The sequence below is a fragment of the Neomonachus schauinslandi genome, chromosome 1, assembly GCF_002201575.2.
Source record: "Neomonachus schauinslandi chromosome 1, ASM220157v2, whole genome shotgun sequence".
Lineage (NCBI taxonomy): Eukaryota > Metazoa > Chordata > Mammalia > Carnivora > Phocidae > Neomonachus > Neomonachus schauinslandi.
In genome coordinates this window covers 149,491,255-149,512,823 of record NC_058403.1, presented here as the reverse complement: position 1 = coordinate 149,512,823, position 21,569 = coordinate 149,491,255, and the positions used below count along the sequence as shown (strand labels likewise).

The 21,569-nt window shown below is 38.2% G+C and overlaps 1 protein-coding gene across 3 annotated transcripts in view; it reads right to left on the bottom strand.

The window, feature by feature from the left end:
• The window catches only part of LRRFIP2 (LRR binding FLII interacting protein 2), a 107,372-nt gene that overhangs the window by 49,458 nt on the left and 36,345 nt on the right, over positions 1–21,569 (bottom strand). Inside the window, exons 4-14 of one of the 3 annotated variants that reach the window (XM_021677566.1) lie at positions 20,729–20,779; positions 15,232–15,288; positions 15,091–15,135; positions 9,285–9,326; positions 7,758–7,823; positions 5,749–5,823; positions 4,452–4,499; positions 4,326–4,370; positions 3,411–3,458; positions 2,890–2,946; positions 407–475 (exon numbers count right to left, since the gene is read on the bottom strand). The exons of the other annotated variants lie outside the window; for them this stretch is intronic. Of the exons in view, the coding sequence (XP_021533241.1) occupies positions 407–475; positions 2,890–2,946; positions 3,411–3,458; positions 4,326–4,370; positions 4,452–4,499; positions 5,749–5,823; positions 7,758–7,823; positions 9,285–9,326; positions 15,091–15,135; positions 15,232–15,288; positions 20,729–20,779 (603 nt within the window). The remainder of the gene's footprint in view (positions 1–406; positions 476–2,889; positions 2,947–3,410; positions 3,459–4,325; positions 4,371–4,451; positions 4,500–5,748; positions 5,824–7,757; positions 7,824–9,284; positions 9,327–15,090; positions 15,136–15,231; positions 15,289–20,728; positions 20,780–21,569) is intronic. 3 annotated transcript variants of the gene reach the window in all.

The window sequence follows — 21,569 nt, the reverse complement described above, 5'->3', positions numbered from 1 at the left end:
AAGCAACTGATGGCAACATGATTTGTAATCCATAGTTAACGAGTTTTATGCAAAGTGGAGCATTCATTTTGCTGGAGAAACTTTTGTTACTGGTGAACTGTGCACATAAATGCATGTACATAAAACAGCAACAAAGAATAAAAAGTGAAAATCTTTCAAATACACAAAGACCTGCACATAAGAGGTGTAAAGAGGCAAGTTACTGATGAAAGCTTCCATAGCCCACAGAGAATACATATTCACAGGAACACATTTTTGAAGGCAAATTATTCATATAAGCTAAATTTGAGGAAAATGCTCATTTTTGTCAAATGCAAATTTCATTTTCCAGGAGATTTCATGGGATCACATATAGGGGGGCAATTTAAAAACTTATTGTATGAGTTTGCATGCAAACCACGCTCACCACACTGTCCCTTCGCCCACGACTGGCGCGACCAGAAGATGCAATGCTTGCAGTGTCATCATCGGTAAACTACAGATATTAAAAGCAGATAATGAAAAACATGTGATTTCACTATAGGTCTTACCTGGCTGCAAGCACATTAGGTAAGGTTTGGGGAAGCATGCAATTACTCTACATGAGCATATAATTGGCACCACCTATTGTGCACCATCAAAGAGAAAAGTGGCTTCAAAGTATAATAAAGTATCATTAAAAACCAAACGATATTTCTAAAAAGCACACAGAATAAAATACTACTTTCTCTTTTATTTAAGTTGTAGAAAAAAAGAGGACAGGAGTGGAGGGCTAGGGCATAAATAGACCAACCAACACCAGCTAGGGATTTCATGTTTTTTTGTGTGTTTTTTTTTTTAATGAGAGAGAGAGAGAGCATGAGATGGGGGAGGGTCAGAGGGAGAAGCAGACTCCCCACCGAGCAGGGAGCCTGATGCGGGACTCGATCCCAGGACTCCAGGATCATGACCCGAGCCGAAGGCAGTCGCCTAAACAACTGAGCCACCCAGGCGCCCGGATTTCATGCTTTTTAAACCACTAGGCCCTTTGGAGCCCATCAGGGGGTCAACAAGTATACTTAATGCTTAAGTTCGGGAGAGAAAAATCTAAGAATATCTTCAGGTGAAATAAGTCAAAAACAGAATTTCCTACCAGCAAGGACACTGAAATGATGATTCTTATTTTCCTTTATTTATTCCTATGCAATGCGTGGAGATACTTCTAACATCACCCTACAGTTTTCTTCCTATTCCACGAGCAGCAGAAGACTCATCTTCCGTGTGTATAAGTTACCTCTATTCTGACATCACTGAGGAAGCATTCTGGCATCACCGAGATAATAACTCTGAACCCAACTTGCAAATGAAATAACATGCAGCCAGCACACAAGGACAAGGTTCTACACTTGATTGAAAATGTATTACCATAATTTTGTTTGCAAGGGGCCATCATATTGGTGCATTAAAAATGCTATCGGGCCCAAGAATTGCCAAGTGGAATTTTATTACGGAGTGAGGTAAAAGTAAACTTCCTACTTAAATCAAAAAGCCTTTATCTCCTTAAACATTCCTGTGTACATTTCTGTTAAGCACAGGAGTGGAATTCTTGAGAAGTGCCCCTTGGAAATGGCAGAAGAACAGAGCCCAACATGAATATAAAATAAAATCTATATAGCTCACCTATTCCACTCCACAGAGCAATCTGTACTGACCATTAAGAAACTGCTTTAGTAATTTCTCCTATTTTGACACTGTCAAGAATAACAATGTAGTTCCTAAAGTCATCATTTGCCAGTGGAAATGTAAATTAGTTTAGTCTTTTTTGGTGGGCAATATGGCAATATGCATCATAATTTAAACGTATATACTCTTTGACCCCCATCATTTAATGATTAGCAATCTACCTTACATGAGATCTACTCATAAGTACACAAAAATACAGCTGTATACGACAGTCCATTATGCAAGTGTTCGCTGTAGCAAAAATACAGCAACCTAAATGTCCATCGATAGGGAGTGGGAAATACAAGCTTCCAGTTATTTAATGATTGACAAGGATAAAAGCTACAGCATAGAGAATATAGTCAATGGTATTGTAATCATGCTGTGTGGTGACAGATGCGAGCTACACCTGTGGCGAGCACAGCATAATATACAGAGTTGTCACATCACTATGTTATACACCTAAAACTAATGTAACCTTGTGTGTCAACTACAGTTTAAAAACAAAAACCAAAAACAATACCTATGAAAAGAAATCCTCAAAAAGAAATGTACAACCCATGCACTAGTGGGATAATATACCGCCATTAAAAAGAATGTGCTGACATAAAACTATCTCCAAAACGCACTCAGTAGAAAAGGGAACATAGGGAAAGGGTCAGGGGACTTTTACTTTGGACTTTCCTTAAGCTAATACTACTTTTATAACTTAAAAAAAAAAGTTTTAATATTCCAGAAAGATTAGGTGATTAGAATTATCCCAGTTTTGTCTTTTATGTAAACAATTTTTAAAAGCTGACTTGTTTTATTACTTCTCCTTTCACTCCATTGATTGAAGTGCTGGCAAGCAAGTGAAATGGCTCAATGCAGAAAGCAGAGACAGAAAAGAGAAACATAGGATAATCAACCCATATAGTGAATTATCACCACTGAAAAGATAAGAAGTTCACATAAACGACAATACAAATTTTTTAAAACTTCTAATGGCACTGGTTCCAGACTCATTTCAGAAATTGTGTGCTAAGTCACATTCACACAGAAACCACCAATTAGGACAAATTAGTATACCTGAGTTTGTGTACCGAAGGAAAATGACAATCCATGTACAAAAGAGTGAAACACGCATCCTCAATATTCCGAATTGTGAGTACAGATTAAGGAAACAACTGAAAGTATCTATAAAGCATGCAAAGAGACCAGACAGCTCACCACAGGACTGCTTCGGGCCGAACTTGTTCTTGATGAGTAATAACTGTATTCAGATGGCTATAAAGTTTCCAAGAAGAAAGGTTTTACAATAATGGCCACCTCCTTTGCCTGCTGGGGGAATACATTCGTGACCCTGGACCTAAGTGGCCGCTGGCTCCCAGGGTGAAGGTGACTGTTCTCCCAGGTCTGGAACTCTACCTTCCTCCCAACCCCCTAGATCCAGCAGCCCTCAGCTGGAGGGTGAGGAGGGGAAGGGGATGCCCTGAGGAGCACTGCTCCCATCCTCTTCCTCAGGGACTAATGAGCAGGAAAAGAGGTTTCTCCACTTATATTCCCTTCATACTGTGAGCCATGATTTCCAGCAGGCAGTTCCTCACAATTTGGGTGAGAGTCACCGTTGGCTAGCTTATGGGTCACAGCTTATAGAGCAACTGCAGGTCAGATTAAATGACTTTTTCTTTGTAAGTAAACTATCCACCTACACACCTCCCTCCTCACCACCTCCCCCTGGTTGGACTTACAGTTCGAGACCCATAAGGGTTATATAATCCACCATGATACAATGACACCTAAAGAACAGAGGAAATACCACTCATCTATTTATTCAGGTATCAAAGTTGTTTTGAAAATGTCACAATTTCTTCGAAGTACTCAGTTCCAAAAAAGTGTTGTAGTGTAGTGTGTCAGTTGAGAACATTCACTGATATGCGTAAAGTCCTACATCAGTCCCAAAACTTCAAACTCACACTTCCTTTAAAAAGCACCGTTACAGTATTTCTTTTCACCATCATGTTATGAAACTAGGAGAAGGAACATTTATGAATTTATTCTCTCTAAAGAGGGGACTGAGCAGAAAAGCAAAGTGAGGGACATAAAGCATTTTGCCCACTGGCACAATAAAAAGAACCTACAAAGCCTCCAGTTGCCAGTCTACGAGAACAGGCCACAGCACAACAAAGCAACAGCCTGAAAGCAGCCAGCTCACAACTTGCACATTACACAGAACTATGGCGCACGTTACACAGATAATGGCTTTTGCTTCCTAGTCAGCTTGCTTTATTAGAGCCTAGTATTAACACGGCCAAGGCCACAGCTGTCCCAAAGGAAATATGACATCTGTGCATGGGCAACCATCTCACAAAAGTATACAAGTGTAGTGGGGCCCATGCAAGGTTGTCTTCTCTACAGGAAACCAACCGTAAGCAAGGGCCTACCAACAGCCAGCACTATCTGGAAAATAGGGCTGGTTTGTTTTTGTTTTTTTTTCTTACTACCCTAAAGTTTTGCATTTTAAGCATTGGCAGCACATTCTGCAGTGTACATAGCATCAAAGCCACGTGTCCTTGACTGTTTTGGAGGAAAGCTGTCAAGCCAGGGTCAGCACCATGACAGTGGCTCCACCAGGAGTACACACGTTGGAAGAGAAAAATACAAACCAGGCTGGTACTTCTCAGCAGACCAGAATTTGCAGTAGAGGAGGCCTATGAAAAAAGCGCATGATTTAACCCAAAGAAAAGCAACTGGTAGCTCTGAAGGCAAGACACTTCTCAGAAAGTACTAACCCTGGTACTCTTTGAGGTCGCCAGAGGGTCACTACACAGGGAAGAAGACTGTTAAGAAACAAAAACAAAACAGAACAAGATAATTCAGCAAAAGGAGACTTGGTCTCTCCATCACGAGAGCAGAAGCTGTGTTTATTCTACACTCCATAATTGATTAGCAATTCCTGAATGCTTAAGGGAGTTAAGTTACACATAAGGTGAGGAAAACTTAGCCATTAGAAATCTTTTTGAATACCCATTTTAAGGGATAAGAGAAACACCTGGAATAGTTTTCTATAAATGTGTTTAAGTCTTACTGGGCTTTCAATAGTAATGTTAGGAGATGGGGTGGCAACCTAAGAAAACACTGAAGAAAAGAGGGCCACGGCACAGGGAGTGTGGAGGACAGTGGCCACACCCGGGTCACCAGCAGCTCCTGGGACACTTTCTGAGATCTCACAGCAGACTCTTGATGAGCTTAGCCTGACTGCTGAGGAACCAGGTAAATGAGCTCCAAGTTACACTACAAATACACAAGCCATGGACAAAGTATCTTAGTTTAATCAGAAAAAATGTACTGGTCACAACAAATTCAAGTCACTAACAAGGCACAGCATTTTTAAAAATGGAATTAAATCTTTCCTCTTCTGATGTCATCTGAAAATAATTTTCAACTCTTTTTTCCGAGCCCATCAGACAGGGAAAATAAGAATATCTAAGTTGCGTGTGCAGGTTTTGACAACTGAATTATTTTCTATGTACTATGTGTCACATATTTATGTTTTAAATGTATGATGTGCCAAATGTCTTGAAAAAACAAGGATTCTAACATTAAACAAATATTCTTTTCATCCCAATTACAGTTTAAATTTTTACATGTAAGCTTTTATTAAAAGGCCAACCACCATGATGTGTAGTGATGCCTACAACTTATTCTGAAATACATCCCCCCAAAAAAGATGGATCGATGGATGGATAGATGGATAGACATTAATATGACAAAGGAAATATAGTAAAATATTCATTGTAGAATCTAAGTAGTAGGCACGTGGGTGGTTAATATACAATTCTTTGAACATTTTTGTATGTTAAGTATTTTTCATTTTAAAAAACTGGAAAATGGTACTCATTTATAAATGTGGTGGTTCAATAGTTCACATCAGCTAAAGACACACAGACTCTATGAATTCAGTTACCACAAACCAGTGTACACACAGCCACTCACAGATTAGTTCTAACTAGTCAAAATGCAAAACCAGGGGTTAGAAGTGTGTTAAAGTTGGATAAAACAAACAAAGCCAAAAAGCCTGAGACAAACCCGTGTGTAGTAGGCAGAGGTGGGTTTGCTATGTCTAAGACTGCTATAGTTTCTCTGGTCAAAGTAGAGGCCACTCTGCAAAAAGTAAAATTAAACACATTTTTCTTAGGTTAAACATTGTTGACAATACACAAAGGCAAACTCTAATATTGCCAAACCCTCTCTCCTCCAAAACAATGACTTTAAAGCACTGAATTGCATTAAGTAAAAGTCAAAATAATAATTATCTCAGGTCTCCAAAAAAGACTAATATTAAAGGTTAACTGTATTCAAACCAAGTCATTACTAATTTTTTTTACTTTAAAAACATGAGCATAAAGCCTCAGTCAAAATGGAATGAAATAATAAGTGATTTATTCTCATGTCATACTTAGTAACATCCTTGAAAAATCCAAGACAACTGAGTAATTACCACTTTTATAATCCACTTGGCAATGCCAGAGAAAACAGTAAAGTCTTTTTCTTCAAACTTCTCCTAGTCCCATTATTTGTCAAAATATCGAATTAAGTTACCAAAGACACAGTGCAAGTGTGTACTAAACAGGTTTGGCCTAAAACATCTATGGCAGGTTCATCTTCAATACACCGCACAAACAGGCCATTATACAGATTGTGGTTACCTGGCAAAGAGGCCATCATCTATAAAACTCCCTTTCTAACTTATCCAGCCATCTTTTTCACTCAGAGTTAAGGAAATGTAAGCAATCCCTGACTGATGGCCTCCTCCTGCACTGCTGACACTGCAATCGGTGGGGCGGGGCGGGGAATCCATGTGCCCACTGACCCCTGCCACTCCTGGCCTGGCCTCCCCACACCACCCCCTCAACAAGGCACCAGGACTAACCTCTCCCCAGAGCTCCCAAGGCTTCACCCTCCAGGGCTTCTCACTAATGTCCTCTCCATTATATTCCCTTCTACCAGCCAAAGCCTACTGATCCTCTCTCACCCTACCAAAGGTCAGAGCCCCTTCCACAGGAACCCAGTTAACAGGCAGCTTGGGAGTGATTCTCCGCCAGTACTGTGGCAGCCTAACAGAAAGGGTATTTCAGTATTCTCTATCACCATCAATAATCTATTAAAAATTCTAACATTGGGCGCCTGGGTGGTTCAGATGGTTAAGCGTCTGCCTTCGGCTCAGGTCATGATCCCGGGGTCCTGGGATCGAGTCCCGCATCGGGCTCCTGGCTCAGCAGGAAGCCTGCCTCTCCCCTGCTCATGTTCTCTCTCTCTGTATCTCTGTGTCTCAAATGAATAAATAAAATCTTTAAAAAAAAAAAAAGGCTCTAACAAATTCAATTTATATTCCTGACATTGTACATAATACATTGTTTTCTGGGGACACCTGGGTGGCTCAGTCGGTTAAATGTCTGCCTTCGGCTCAGGTCACGATCCCAGGGTCCTGGGATCGAGTCCCGCATCGGGCTCCCTGCTCCTCAGGGACTCTGCTTCTCCCTCCGCCCCTCCCCCTGCTTGTGCTATCTCTCTCCCTCTCTCTCTCTCAAAAATAAATAAAAAATCTTGGGGCGCTTGGGTGGCTCAGTCATTGGGTGTCTGTCTTCGGCTTGCGTCATGGTCCCAGGGTCCCGGGATCAAGCCCCATATTAGGCTCCCTGCTCAGCGGGGAGCCTGCTTCTCCCTCTCCCACTCCCCCTGCTTGTGTTCCTGCTCTTGCTATCTCTCTCTGTCAAAATAAATAAATAAAATCTTTAATAAATAAATAAATAAATAATCTCACTAAACTTATTCTTGAAGTATATTCCAAAGGACAGTTCATAAATGAAAGTAGGTGATTAATGAACTTCTTGTATTAACTTGATATTAAATCCTGTAAGTGAAAACAAAATTACTTTTAAATAAGATTCTGATAAATCATGTTTCAGTATGTTATCAAATTTCAATAATACCTAAGGCACACACCAAAGCAGTCATAATTCTTAAGTTCCCTAAAAGTAATCAGTGAATTTTATAGCAGCACAAGACAGTGGGACATGAGACAGAACACAACTAACCAGTGGGTCTTTATGAGAACCAGAAGACCTCTTCTTCATTCCATAAGAATGACTGTAAGAATGATTCTGGAAGTAAACATTTGAAGTTAACTTTCATGATCACATAGTGAAGTTTAAAAAATAACTTAATAAACTTCGTCTTAAAATTATACACAGAAAGATGCATATGAGATACAGAGCAGTCCCCATGGAATCTATTTACCAGCTGTTAGTAAATGATTCATGGCACTTGACTGACTAGCTAAGGTATCTAGCACCTCTACACATCTTCACTCCCCCTCACTTTCCCCTGTGCCATCCCATCTCCATGTACAGCCAGCTCAAAAAGATGTAATTAGGACTCAGAGCCAGGCAGGGCATTTGTGAAGATGTTCACCCCACATCTTGAGTGCTTTCTATCTTCTTTATAAAGGTATGGGGGACAAGAGGGTCGACTTCCTTCTAGGCCTACCTTAGCAAAAGCCCAAAAGGCAATCCTTTGGGATCAACCAAAACAAGATTGAGCATTGCTCTGCCCAAGAAAATACTCCTGACCCAAGTTAGTGGTCCCACAGCACATGCTGCTCAGGAGGAAAACAGCCAAGACAGTATGGACTGCCCCTTGTAGCAACAGCATTATCAGACAATGACCTTACACGCAGGTCCTCTGAAGACAGCACTGTCTCAATACATAACTTCTCCCAGGAGCACAAAGCCAAGTGTATATGAGGGAATGAAGGAGGACAGAAATACTAGTATAAAGATCATTACGTAGACAAGAAACCCAATCTAGCTATATATTGCCCACCTGAAATGAGGAGGTGCTAGCAATGTCCTACTTATCAGCAGTCTGCTCCAGGCAAATCATCTGTCATATGCACAGCTAGATCCTGAATCCATCCATTCATTTTTCTTTTTTGAATATGCATATCCTTCCTTTCATACATTACCCTGAACATTTTAAGAGATGACTATATTGTCTAGAAACTCAGGCAATCTACTGACATAATATTAACCCAAGGAAAACATGCTATAACTAAACTTCCTTGGCTAAAATGACATACATAAAAAACCAACCAAATCAAGCAAAAATGAGCAGGTATAACTGATGTTTCAGGTATCACCTGTCACTGCTGGCTATTTCCTGTTTAGCAACTTCACACCTGCCGGCCTGTGGCACATAATAAGAAACAAACACAGCAGGGCCTGTAGTTCAGTGGGTATCAAACACTGCCAGAAACATGTCTTCCAGGCAACGCATATGTGTCATTTGAGGAGCTCATCACTTTAAGAAAAGATATTACTACCAATCTTAGTGCTGGATAAGGAAGCAAATCATTTTTATCTGATCCTGAAATTTTAAAAGAAAAAATTATTCAAATGTTCAATTATGCCACAATTGCAAAACAGTCTTTGCATCGGTGGCCATACTCTTTCCCCAAAACATAATAACAAACCTGTGGAAAGTTAGTCATAATCTATGATTAGCATGATCAGACATTTATAAAGTAAAACTCTACGTTTAACACAAAGTCATGCACTACATACTAATGATGAAAGTCTTGATGATCTATCCTTGAGAGCATCATACTGGTTTTCAGAAAAAGTTGAATGTTGATTGTATTCCCCAAATCAGAAATATAAAGAAGAAAAAAGCAACGTTTGCAAAGTTACTAAAAATCCAAACTGGAATTTAAATAAAACAATTTAAAAAAATTCAGCACTACTTTAAAAGTTGAAAATTATTATACACAAGGCTATTACATTTGAATTAAAGAATCTTCTTCCCCAAACCCACACTTTCCTAATATAAGTGATTGCTAAACTCTTTGTACATGTAAAGCTGCATGTTCTCTTTCTTTTTTTTTTTTTTTTTTTTTTTTTTTTTTTAAAATTTTTTTTTTTTTTTTTTTTTTTTTAAAGATTTTATTTATTTATTTGAGAGAGAGAGAGTGAGAGACAGAGAGCATGAGAGGGGGGAGGGTCAGAGGGAGAAGCAGACTCCCTACCGAGCAGGGAGCCAGACGCGGGACTCGATCCCGGGACTCCAGGATCATGACCTGAGCCGAAGGCAGTCGCTTAACCAACTGAGCCACCCAGGCGCCCGCATGTTCTCTTTCAAACACAGAATTCCTAGTCAATAATGGCGAGATGACTCAACCTCAGTATACCCTGGCACAAAACACCCACAGGGAGCCTTTACATGCAGGAATTAAACATTTTGAAATTAAAAAGATGTTTTACTTTTCATTATTGTGGCTGTTACCATCATTTCCCATTGTTTGAAACATGGCAAAAGCAAGGAAGGCATGGACAATGAAGTGAGAGCACATAACTAATATATAATCAGGCTTACAAAAAAAACAATGGCAGCATCAAAATGTGGAAGTTCCCTTGGATCTGCCTGTGGACACACAGCTGAAAAACTTCCTTTCTCAAGACCTTTCCCTATTAAAAACACTGAACAAAACTGGAAACTTAGTCCAAGCAAAGTGCGGAATATGCACAGTATACATACAAGTGTGGGATTAAATATCAATCAAAGAAAAACACATAAAATTTATGATAAGACCAGAAAAACCACATTTCATGTAGGGTCTTTAAGAAAATAAGATAATAGACATAATACCACATTTCGAATCCAAGAAACTGAATTAAATAGTAACTACTTAGAATTGTGATTTCCTGGGGCGCCTGAGTGGCTCAGTCAGTTAAGCGGCTGCCTTCAGCTCAGGTCATGATCCCAGGGTCCTGGGATCGAGCCCCACATCGGGCTCCCTGCTCAGCAGAGAGCCTGCTTCTCCCTCTCCCTCTGTCTGCCGCTCTGCCTACTTGTGCTCTCTATCTCTGTTAAATAAATAAATAAAAATCTTTAAAAAAAAAAAAGAATTGTGATTTCCTAATTTTGTTTTTTAAGCATTCTAGCTTACACCTTTTAAGCAATCTTACCCAGAAGAGGCAAACAACAAAGAGTGTTATTACATGGATAACAAAAATCTTGTTTATCTAAAATTTTCTAAGATGCCTAAAGGTGCACATTTAGTAAATTATGTGCAATGGTAAAATAGTCAGTGACATTTCCCTGAAAGTAAAGTTCCTTCTCTATAGAAATTTCACTTAGGTCTCCTCTCCATTAACAAAATATCTTTTTTGTTTAAAAAAAAATACCATCACTAAAATATGTACTGCTCAAGCCACACATTCTTGCATATAAACTATTCCACCCTCCCAACCAGTAAGTTCACTGAAGAAAACAGTCATGTCTTATGTTTTCGGATCCTCTCTGTAGCACCAATGGCATTTTACAAAGGCATAGAATTTAACAGAGGAATTGAAATTGACCTATTTCAATTTTCCCTTTCTAAAATATAATGCAGAGTTCAGCTGGTTTTTAAAAAAACTGCTGAATCTATCTGATAAGAAATCCATAGCTTGGACACTCCAACTGCTACTAGAACAACTGGGTAAACGAAAAGAATCCCCCTAGTACATGCCAGTTGGTATTTACATTGTTTAAAAAAAAGTAATTCGGGGCGCCTGGGTGGCTCAGTCGGTTAAGTGGCTGCCTTCGGCTCAGGTCATGATCCCAGGGTCCTGGGATCGAGCCCCACATCGGGTTCCTTCCTCAGCAGGGAGTCTGTTTCTCCCTCTCCCTCTGCCTGCTCCTCCCCCTGCTTGTGCTCTCCCTCTCTCTATCAAATAAATAAATAAAATCTTTAAAAAAAAAAACAAAAAGAAACAATTCATCAAAGGAGGGAGAACTGAAGATATTAAGGGCTCTAGCTAAAACATTTCCAAATCTTTGACAGTCTATCAGAAAGAATTTGTTTAACTCTCACAGAAAGTTACCTGAAAGTCTTCATTTGAAATAAAATTAAAAGAAATAGAGCAACTTTTTGTTTGTGGAAACAAAGTTCAGCAAGTGTCAATTTCCATTAGAATATACCCATTACTCAAGCCCGCAGAACTCTGAGAGTCAAAGTGCATAATATTAACACTGCACATTTTTCTGAACTACACACCATGATGTCTTTCCTTTTGGGTGTACTGGCTCTGCTCCAGTGTGTCCCAGTTATGTCCTTCGATGGGTTCTTCCATGGAATTAAACAGTGTAGTAGTAAATGACAAAACACAAATTGCAAGCATATTAAAATTAAATTCATTAAAATTATATTAAGGGTATTGATAATTAAAGAGGAACTAATATATACAACAGTAAAAATCTGCACCAATAAGAAATTGCCATGTACCCCTACTACTCTGGTTCAAGATGGCCTCAATTTTCTAATTTTGGACCTCTACCTTATAGTCTTCTCAAATTTCAATATAAAAAGCAGTGACCAAGCATTTTTAAGATGTTTTTCAAAGGCAGATTGTTGTTTAAAGAAACAGACTGTTTAAATTCTAAGCTCAGGGCTTTGATTTCTTCCTCCTTCCCCCAAACCTATCATTCACAGTCTTGAACTATCTTTGTTCTTTTTATTTTTTATAGAATGTCTATAACATGGACACCATTTCCAGCCCAAATACCTTCTGGCTGGTCATCTTTCAAGAAAGTATTAACTGAAGTTAATTGGATAAAAAAAGATTAAAGTCCTAAGAATATGACAGAAAACCTTAAATACATCTGCCTCACATCCAGGTACTGCTTATGTTCACACATCAAATACAAAGTCCAAAAGTGTTAGACCTTTTTAATATACAGCTTATACATTTTAAAAAATAACTGACAAAGAAATATCAAAACTCCCAAATTATATAGCAAATCCCAATAAAGTTTAGGTCACTGTTTTAGGCCATCACATTTATTTTTAAAAGAGAACAAAAGCTGTCTATATATTCAGCTTAATGTATGTGGTAGTTATTTTTTTTAAAAACTTTTATTTAAAGATTTTATTTATTTGTCAGAGAGAGAGATTGAGAGGGGCGCCTGGGTGGCTCAGTCGTTAAGCGTCTGCCTTCGGCTCAGGTCATGATCCGGGGGTCCTGGGATCGAGCCTCACACTGGGCTCTCTGCTCTGCGGGAAGCCTGCTTCTCCCTACCCCATTCCCCCTGCTTGTGTTCCCTCTCTGGCTATCTCTCTGTAAAATAAATAAAAATCTTAAAAAAAAGAAAGAGAGACAGAGCGAGCACAAGCAGGGGGAGTGGCAGGCAGAGGGAGAAGCAGGCTCTCCGCTAAGCAGGGAGCCCAACGCGGAACTGGATCCCCGGACTCCAGGATCAGGATCATGACCTGTGCCGAAGGCAGACGCTTAACCAACTGAGCCACCCAGATGTCCCGTGGTAGTTATTTTTTTAAAAAGTAAATAATCTGGGGGCTCTAGCTGGCTCAGTTAGTAGAGCATGAGACTCTTGTGAGCCACCCAGGTGACCCCCCTAATTATATTTCTTTTAAACAATGTTATCAGTGAGCTTTCAGACTTATTTCCAGGAAATCTAACTATTTAAAATGTGCTGGGTATACACTCATACACAATAACGTACTAGAGTCTCCTCTAGGGTGTAAAATTTTTATTAATCTTCATGTTCACACTCAGATTTTTTAAAATACTGGGAGCTTTACTCTTTACCACAGTAGCAAATTTTCACACTTACCACAGTGAAATAAAATGCTGTGAAAGTTCTAGTTTTATCTTAAATTTATTTAATGATATAATTTCCATAAAAAGAAAATCATCATTACCTTATAGACATTCCTGGTAACCAATTCCTTATTAGCTTAATTGCAGGTTTAATTTCTCTTATGCTTGTTTGCAGATTTGTTTTAGAGGCTCCGAAATTAGGGGTGCCTGGGTGGCTCAGTCGGTTAAGCATCTGCCTTTGGCTTAGGTCACGATCCTGCAGTCCCGGGACTGAACCCCGCGTCAGGCTCCCCGCTCGGCTCCCTGCTCGGCTCCCCACTCAGTGGAAGTCTGCTTCTCCCTTTCCCTCCGCTCCTCCCCCCTGCTCGCTCTCTCATGTGCACACACTCTCTCTCTCAAATAAACAAATAAAATCTTTTTTAAAAATGATAAAAAAAAAAAGTTTCTTAAATTAGGTCAAACTTGGATGGTTCTACAGTTCGGTTAAGCTAATATTAATATATAATCAAGTTTCCCTTAGACCACATAGAAAATTATAAATAACCAGCTTGATGATAACTGTGTGAAACTTCATACTATGAACATTATAATGAAAAGCAAAGGAAAAAGCCATGAATTTTTTAAAAATGGGGAGAGATTGTTTTCAAACTCTCAACACTCAACTTTCAAGCTTTTATTAACTCCCTGTATGATGTTTAAAGAGAAAAAAAATCTCCAGGGAGAAGCAGGATGAATTTATTATCTTAAAAAATGTTTCTCCTGTAAAATCATTCTTAAGTTGCTGATTAGGTTGCCGTGAAGGCTTGTTAATATTCTTATAAATCTAAAGTTTTGCAATTAACTAAAATATTTATGATTCAAAAACAAGTGTACTGACTTCTGTAAAAAGAGAAAGTAGATTACATTCACCAGTAAGAAATATGACTAGAGTAAAGGACTATTTAAGAGTACAAACACATCTGTAACTCATATACCAAACACACTTGGTTTATTATATTACACAAGATAGGAAGAAAACTAGACTTAGGGAAAGTTAACCAATATAGACCGCAACATGAAAGATCATTTTACTGATGAAAAATCTAGATATACACATAATAATATTGTCAATGCACAAATTAAACGCATTGCTTTAAGGTTTAAAGCACAATTCTTTAAAAAGAGATCAGTGTCTTGGCACAATATACAAGACTTTAATGAACGAAGTCTCATTTACCTTGATTTACAGCAATGTATGCTAAAAACCTAAGGCATACTACAAAATGTTAATCAAAATGTTGAGGTTTGGTAATTACTATAAATATGATAAGCAAGGAATTTTTCAATCAGTAGCTCAATTTTTCCATGTAATAAAACTAGAATTAGTTAACCAAGCCCCAAAGCTATTACCCATTTAATAAATTATTATTTTAAAAAATAGGAAAGTAGGAAAATCTGAAAGTTGAACCACACAGATGTCATTCCATAAAAATCAATCTTCTTATTTTGCGATACTTTTCCAAAATCAAAGGTCCTTTTATACAAAAAGAGTAATACATATGTTAATAGTTTAAAATATTCATGATTGTAGAATTGATTTATATTGATTATAGCAATAATTTAAGAGAAAGATCACTTTCCAATGAAAGGACTTTGCCAATATTTTCTGTTTTTTGTTGTTTTTTTAAGGCAAAGCAATACGAACACTGTCAGATTGTTCAGGCAATAATGCTGCAGAAAGCTCAAACATATAAGCTCTGCTATCATGGTGCAAACAACTTAAAATACCAACCCTGTGACTGCCAAGACTTCGAATGGACAACGCATCCTCAACTCCCTGATAACAAAAACAAACATAGCATAAGTTTGTGGGTGACTGCATGAAGTTAAAGAGGGGCAAGTATTAGGGGCAAGTTTATTGGTTATTACAAACCAGATAAGGTCGATGATGACTGGACCGGTGGGAATACCTGGCCCTTTCTGAATCTTCCTGGGAAAGGAGAAAGTACATGGAGAGTTAATCACCGGACAGAAGGGTTGTCTATCAGAAGAACTGCGCAAACAACAATCGGTTAGGAGCACAGCAGCACCTTCCTTAGAGCAAGCAGGTGTGGACAACTCAGCTTCTACAGTTGGTTTTGGGGCAGCCACATATTTCAGGTGGAAAGCAAGTAGCAATAATAATCTTGTGTATGTGTGTCTGACCACTTGTGGAATGTAATCTATAAACAACCAAGAGAGCTCAATATACCAAGATAAAAATAAGCAAGTATACTTAATAAACAGAAATTGAGTTCAGCATTAAGGGGCGCCTGGGTGGCTCAGTCGTTAAGCATCTGCCTTCAGCTCAGGTCATGATCCCAGGGTCCTGGGATCGAGCCCCACACTGGGCTCCCTGCTCTGCGGGAAACCTGCTTCTCCCTCTCCCACTCCCCCTGCTTGTGTTCCCTCTCTCGCTGTCTCTCTCTCTCTGTCAAATAAATAAATAAAATCTTAAAAAAAAAAAAGTAGACTTTTATCTATTCTTTTTTCATTGTGAATGTTCATTTATGCAAGGCAGGAAGAAATGTTTATTACAAAGATAGTTTAAGGACTTAAAAAATTTTGGGTCATAAATAATTTTGTGCTCACTGCAAAAGAATTTCTTTTTGTTTTCTTGCACCCCTCCACCTGGAAAAGAAAAGAATAACTAAATAAAATAACCCCTGTGTCTTGTTAATATGAAAAACTACTTATAATTAGAAGAAACTACATAAATATTTTAGAGTTGGTAAAGTTATTTCAAGAGTTATGCCTCATGAAGATGGTAAAAAAAGAAAAGAAAAAAAAAAACCAAACATGACCACAGCCTAAGAGTTGACTAAATTAAATGCAATTCTAAACTTTTTTGACAGTCAGCTATTAGCAATGGAGCATTAAGTCCTGTCTGTGAGATCAAATGACTAGTTCCTAGAGTCTAATCACTGCAACAGTAAGGAACTTCTGATCTTTCAGAATTTCAAAGTCCAAAGTGTTAAAGTAATTTGCACTAACTAAGAATCTACACACAACTGTCCAGTTGGGCTCATGGCTAATCAATGCTGTCTTTTCCAAAATGAATCAATACCTCAACACCACGTGGCACTACAGCATGATCGTTACAGGTGGAACAAATAGATGTGGTTATATCTGATCATCCATTTCAAATTATAGAAACAGTAACTCAACAGAAACACCACAATCTAATGCCTTATTTTGGTCATGATCTTTCAGCATCCTTCAAAAACACTCCTGGTTGTCATCTGCTGTGTATACTGATGCATGTGATCAAATCTGTTCAGAAGTCTGTATAAGCGCCAATATGATTCAATGATATAAAACCCAACAGAGTGTTCTGAACTTTAGAAGTTCATCACTGGTTTACATTTTTGTTATGTAACAGACACATGTAATCTGCAAGAAGCCAAGCAAATTTCTTCCTTTTTCCCTATCAGGTTATATACCACAAAAGTTTGGGAGCATGTGCATAAACCCAGCAGAGTAGGCACAGTTTACTGAGTGGTAACCAGTTCTGAGCTAGTTAGCTTTAAAGAACCTTGTGCTATTCAGGCAGCCTAATTCTACACACCCCTTCCCAGTCTTATTTGGGATACTAGGGCAACCTACATAGTTTGATGTTCAATCTTCCCTTTAACCTTTTTTTCATTCCACCTACCACACAAGAGCACTTTTTTAAAATCGACCTCTAAAAACCACAGCTCATTAAAGATGCAGCAAAGACAGATGAATTCATATTTATTTTCAATTATGCTACTTATAAAAATAATTCTTAATAAAACAACTTATATTTTAGCCCCGTTTGGGGAAAAAATGGCCTAAAAAGACCTTAAAAGACTACAGAATAAAATGTAAACCCCATACAGGCCAGTTAATGCGAACTGCGAGAATACAGTTTATTCCACTCATAAACTACACCTTAAACCAGCACTGTCCACCAGAACTTTCTTTGACAAAGTGGAAATGTTGTGTTTGTGCTATCTAAAACAGTAGCCAATGGCCATTTGTGGCTATTGACCACCTGAAATGCTAGAAGTGTAACTGAGGACCTAAATTTTTTATTTTAATCTATTTAAGTCTAAATGTAATTACCCACATATGGCTGGTAGCTACTGTTCAAACAGTAAGGCGAACTCAAAGCAAATTTTCATTATACCAAAAAACCCACAAAGCACATATTTTACTAAGAGGCTGCCATGTAGTGCCACTCTTATATAAAGAGGCAGGCATTCAGGTAGTTGTGAATTACTGCCCCTACCTTGAATACTTCTGCACAGTGACAAATATGAGAGAAAGAGAAGGAAACTCTTGTATAAAAGACCCTAGAATTATTTTTAAGAGCTAGAAAGTTCCCTAGAGATTATACAATCTGATCCCTTCATTTTAAAGTAAAGAAAATTGCACCACAAAAAGATTAAGTAGGAATCCACAAAGACATAAAGCTGGGACCAGCATTCAAATCTTCTGACTCACTAGACCACCAAACCATAAAGAGACCATCCTACACTGGCTAAATCTACACTGATTACAAAACAAGAGCATGAAGAAAATGGCCAGGTAGCCTGGGTTTTACTCAAAGATTTCTCTTTCTCTGGAAGAACAAGCAACTTCATTTCCCAGGTATTCTAGAATAGTATTTTAAACTGCCAATTGGCTTTTCCTGAATTAATAGCACCAGGGGCCAAGAGAAAAAATTTCAGCAACTGTGTTTCTAGGTACCAACTACAAGGCTGACTATCCTTCTCGTCCACAGTCTGGGAAACAATCCATTTTCATTGTCCTGGAAGTCATTAGCAGTATAAAGGATCCAAGGCAGAAAAAAACAGGACAATGCCTTAAAAAATGGATGTATAGGGGAGCCTGGGTGGCTCAGTTGGTTAAGCGACTGCCTTCGGCTCAGGACATGATCCCGGAGTCCCAGGATCAGGTCCTGGATGGAGAGTCCCGCGTCCGGCTCCCTGCTGAGCAGGGAGTCTGCTTCTCCCTCACCCTCCGCCTGCTGCTCTGCCTGCTTGTGCTCGCTCGCTCTCTCTGCCAAATGAATAAATAAATGGATGTATATTTGTTCAAGGCTTTCTGGAAAATTGTTTTGATACTTTTAAATTAATGGAAATGAAACATAGACTGCTTTTAAAAATTCACCTGATGTGGGGATGAAGTGATTTTATTGAAAGACAACATCCCACTGAAAACACCTGGCCCTGCTCTCTGTCAACAAGTAATATTTAACTCAAGGCTAGAGCCATTCCCTCAGTTTCAAATTAGGAAACCTCAGAAGTCGCACGTTCTTTTCCAGGTCACGACATGCTGATGGAGACACTCGGTTTAAAAACAGAAACACTGGCCTCACTAGGGCTATCTGGAGGCCTACAAAGACTTGGGCCCTTTCATCTTGGTCCTTTCACCTTCCAACCCATTAGCAGGTGTGGCGCTCTCTCTGACCTTTGAATTCTGGCTCTGCCAATGACTGAGCAAGTTGTTGGCTTCACCAGTTCTTCATTACCTTATCTGTAAAATGGAGATGGTGGTCCTTATCTTATCGTGTGAAATGGAGACATATGTAAAAACCACTAGCACAGTGCCAGTATACAAATCGCACTCATTATTAGCTTCATTCCTGAGCCTCATGCCCTGGCTTTTCCTGTTCACATCCCCCAACATCCACCCCCACACCCAGAAAGTGTGAAAATTAGGAGAAATGTTTAACATGGGTACATTTTTCCTTCTAATAACTGACAACCCTATTATTTGTATATGAATTATTTTATTATAAATTTATTGTTCTTTATATCTTACATTGTGACTACAACATGCCAACTTCTACTATAGGCTCATAGACAGAATGCAGCCAGAGAGACAAATAAGCTGAAAAGTGAAAGGAAAAATTAGTTTGAAAAGAGTAAAAGCAAATGTCAGAAGGGGTTAAGTGATAATCATTCCCACCTGAAACTAAACCCCATCCATGTTCTCTGCGAGTTGGAGCTATCACTCAGAACTTGAGTTAGTCACCATCTGCATTCTAAACCTCTAAACCCAAAATGTTCCCCCTTCCATGAAAATCTAGTGCACTCACTTCCTGAACTGCACACATTTCAGAGATAAAAAATATGTTTTTATCTTCATGGCCTTGGAATATGAGAATCAAATATGAGACTTTCAATATAGGCTTTTCTTCTTATTTAATGTTTTGTGCGCCCTAAGATAATAAAATCTCAGGCAGTTTAATTTTAGATCTATAATACATAATTTTAAAAAATGAAATTAGTATTTCCATGGAAAATTTGCAAGCAAAAGTGATTTCTTTTATTCACACAAAATGTTCTTAATGCATCAACAGTAAGATAACCCAGTTTCATGCAGAAGACACTTTAAATAAAACCAATTAGGCTAGCTTTAGTAACAAGAAAGGACAGATTCTACTCCAAAGTAACAAACACATTCATGAGGAATCACTTAATTATAAGTAACCAAACATCATCTTTCTCTCCTTTCTAAAATATCACAATGAGAAGTATGATAAAGTTTTAAATCTGTAGGTCAGTACTGTCATAAATATTTTTTACACTCATAAATATTTTAATTCTGGTTGTACTTCAAAATGCTGCTACAGAAGGAATTTGCTTATAAAAATTTCTTGTTTAACAGCAATTAGTGGTTCCTAACCCTTTAGGGATCACAGACTCCCTTGAGAATCTTGTGTTCATAACACCTGTGGGGCATTTCACTTAAAAATATACATACATTCAAAAGTCTGCGTGAGATTTTAAGGCTTCCTGCTCCATCTCCCAAGCCTATTCACATGCAGGAAGAACCTCTGCAATAGGAGACAGCTGGTGAAATTACCAACATTGAAAAAAGTTCAAATTTAGGAATGATTCCCAATAACTAATATTTTACTGGTTCACGATTTGCAGTTTGGGAGTGGTGGTAGAAGATTCGAAAAGGAACTGAGAGAAGTGAAACATAAGAGTAATTTTCATAGAAAATTAAAGAATGACTTGGGTCATCTCTCAATGAGGACATTTCTGCCTAGTTTTTTTAAAAAAGAGAGAAAGGAAGGGGGGAAGGAGGGAGTAAAAGAGAGAGGGAAAGGAGAGGGGGACAAATTTGAGGGAGACAAGAACAAACTCAGAGAAAGAAAACACATCCATTCACTCAGTCTTTCTTGGTCAAGAGCATTCATGACAAAAGTGTGAGGCTGTAGACTACAACAGAAAATGGATGGACTCCAAGTACATATTTGGTCCACTACAGACAGAAGAGACACACTCTAACCTTTAGGTTCAAACATGGCAAACACTCCTACTTGGCAAACTATTAGTCAATGTTTTACTTCAAGATTGCATTATTTCAGCAACTGATCACAACATGCAGGGCAGGCAATCCTGGCCTACCAGCCACTTCTGAATCTGTCCCCATTTCCGATCAAAGGAATAATGACAGTGCTACAAATGCAAAAGTTTCATCAACTGAAGTTTCCAACATACTGCATGATCTGAAAAGTCTTAAATTAATCCTATACATTTGCCCTGAAGAGCAGTGATCGTTAGCTCAACATAAGTTACACATTCAAAATACAGATAATTACTAAGCTAAATATGCTCAACAATGAAGAGATATATGGCTCTCTGCAGTTTAGAGGAAATGGAACTTACACTTAGCAACAATCTCCTTATAATTTTACTATAATTTTAGGAGTATAAAAGACTGTGCATTGCAACACTTTCATTTTAAGCGGAGAATTGCATTCAATATTTGAAACTATGAGATCAAAAACAAAAATAGCAACATAGGTATCAACTGCTTTTTGGTTTAGTTTTTGAGCTGTGAATAAAATCTATACAGTTGTCTTCAACACATTAGCAGCAGTCTACCACCAACATCAAAATAAAGTGCTTAATACTATTAATAATATCCTGCAGGCTTTTTCCCCTTTATACCAATATGGCATCAGAAATATTTTTTATGTGAATTTTCAGAGTCAGGTTGATGTCAGAAAGGAAGAGTTAAAAAGAGTATTTATTTCATTTTAAAGCAGCCCAATTTCTATATGCCTATTTTATTTTTCTATTTTTTGCTTTTCTTTCTGATGATAAAAATGTATTGAAATTTATCTATAAAAAAGCACTAAGAAAAAACCAAAACTAATCAATTCCACCACTGACAAACCAAAATATTGATAGTAATCATTTCTAAGTAGTTTTTGTCCCTATATATGATAGTTTTTGTAACACA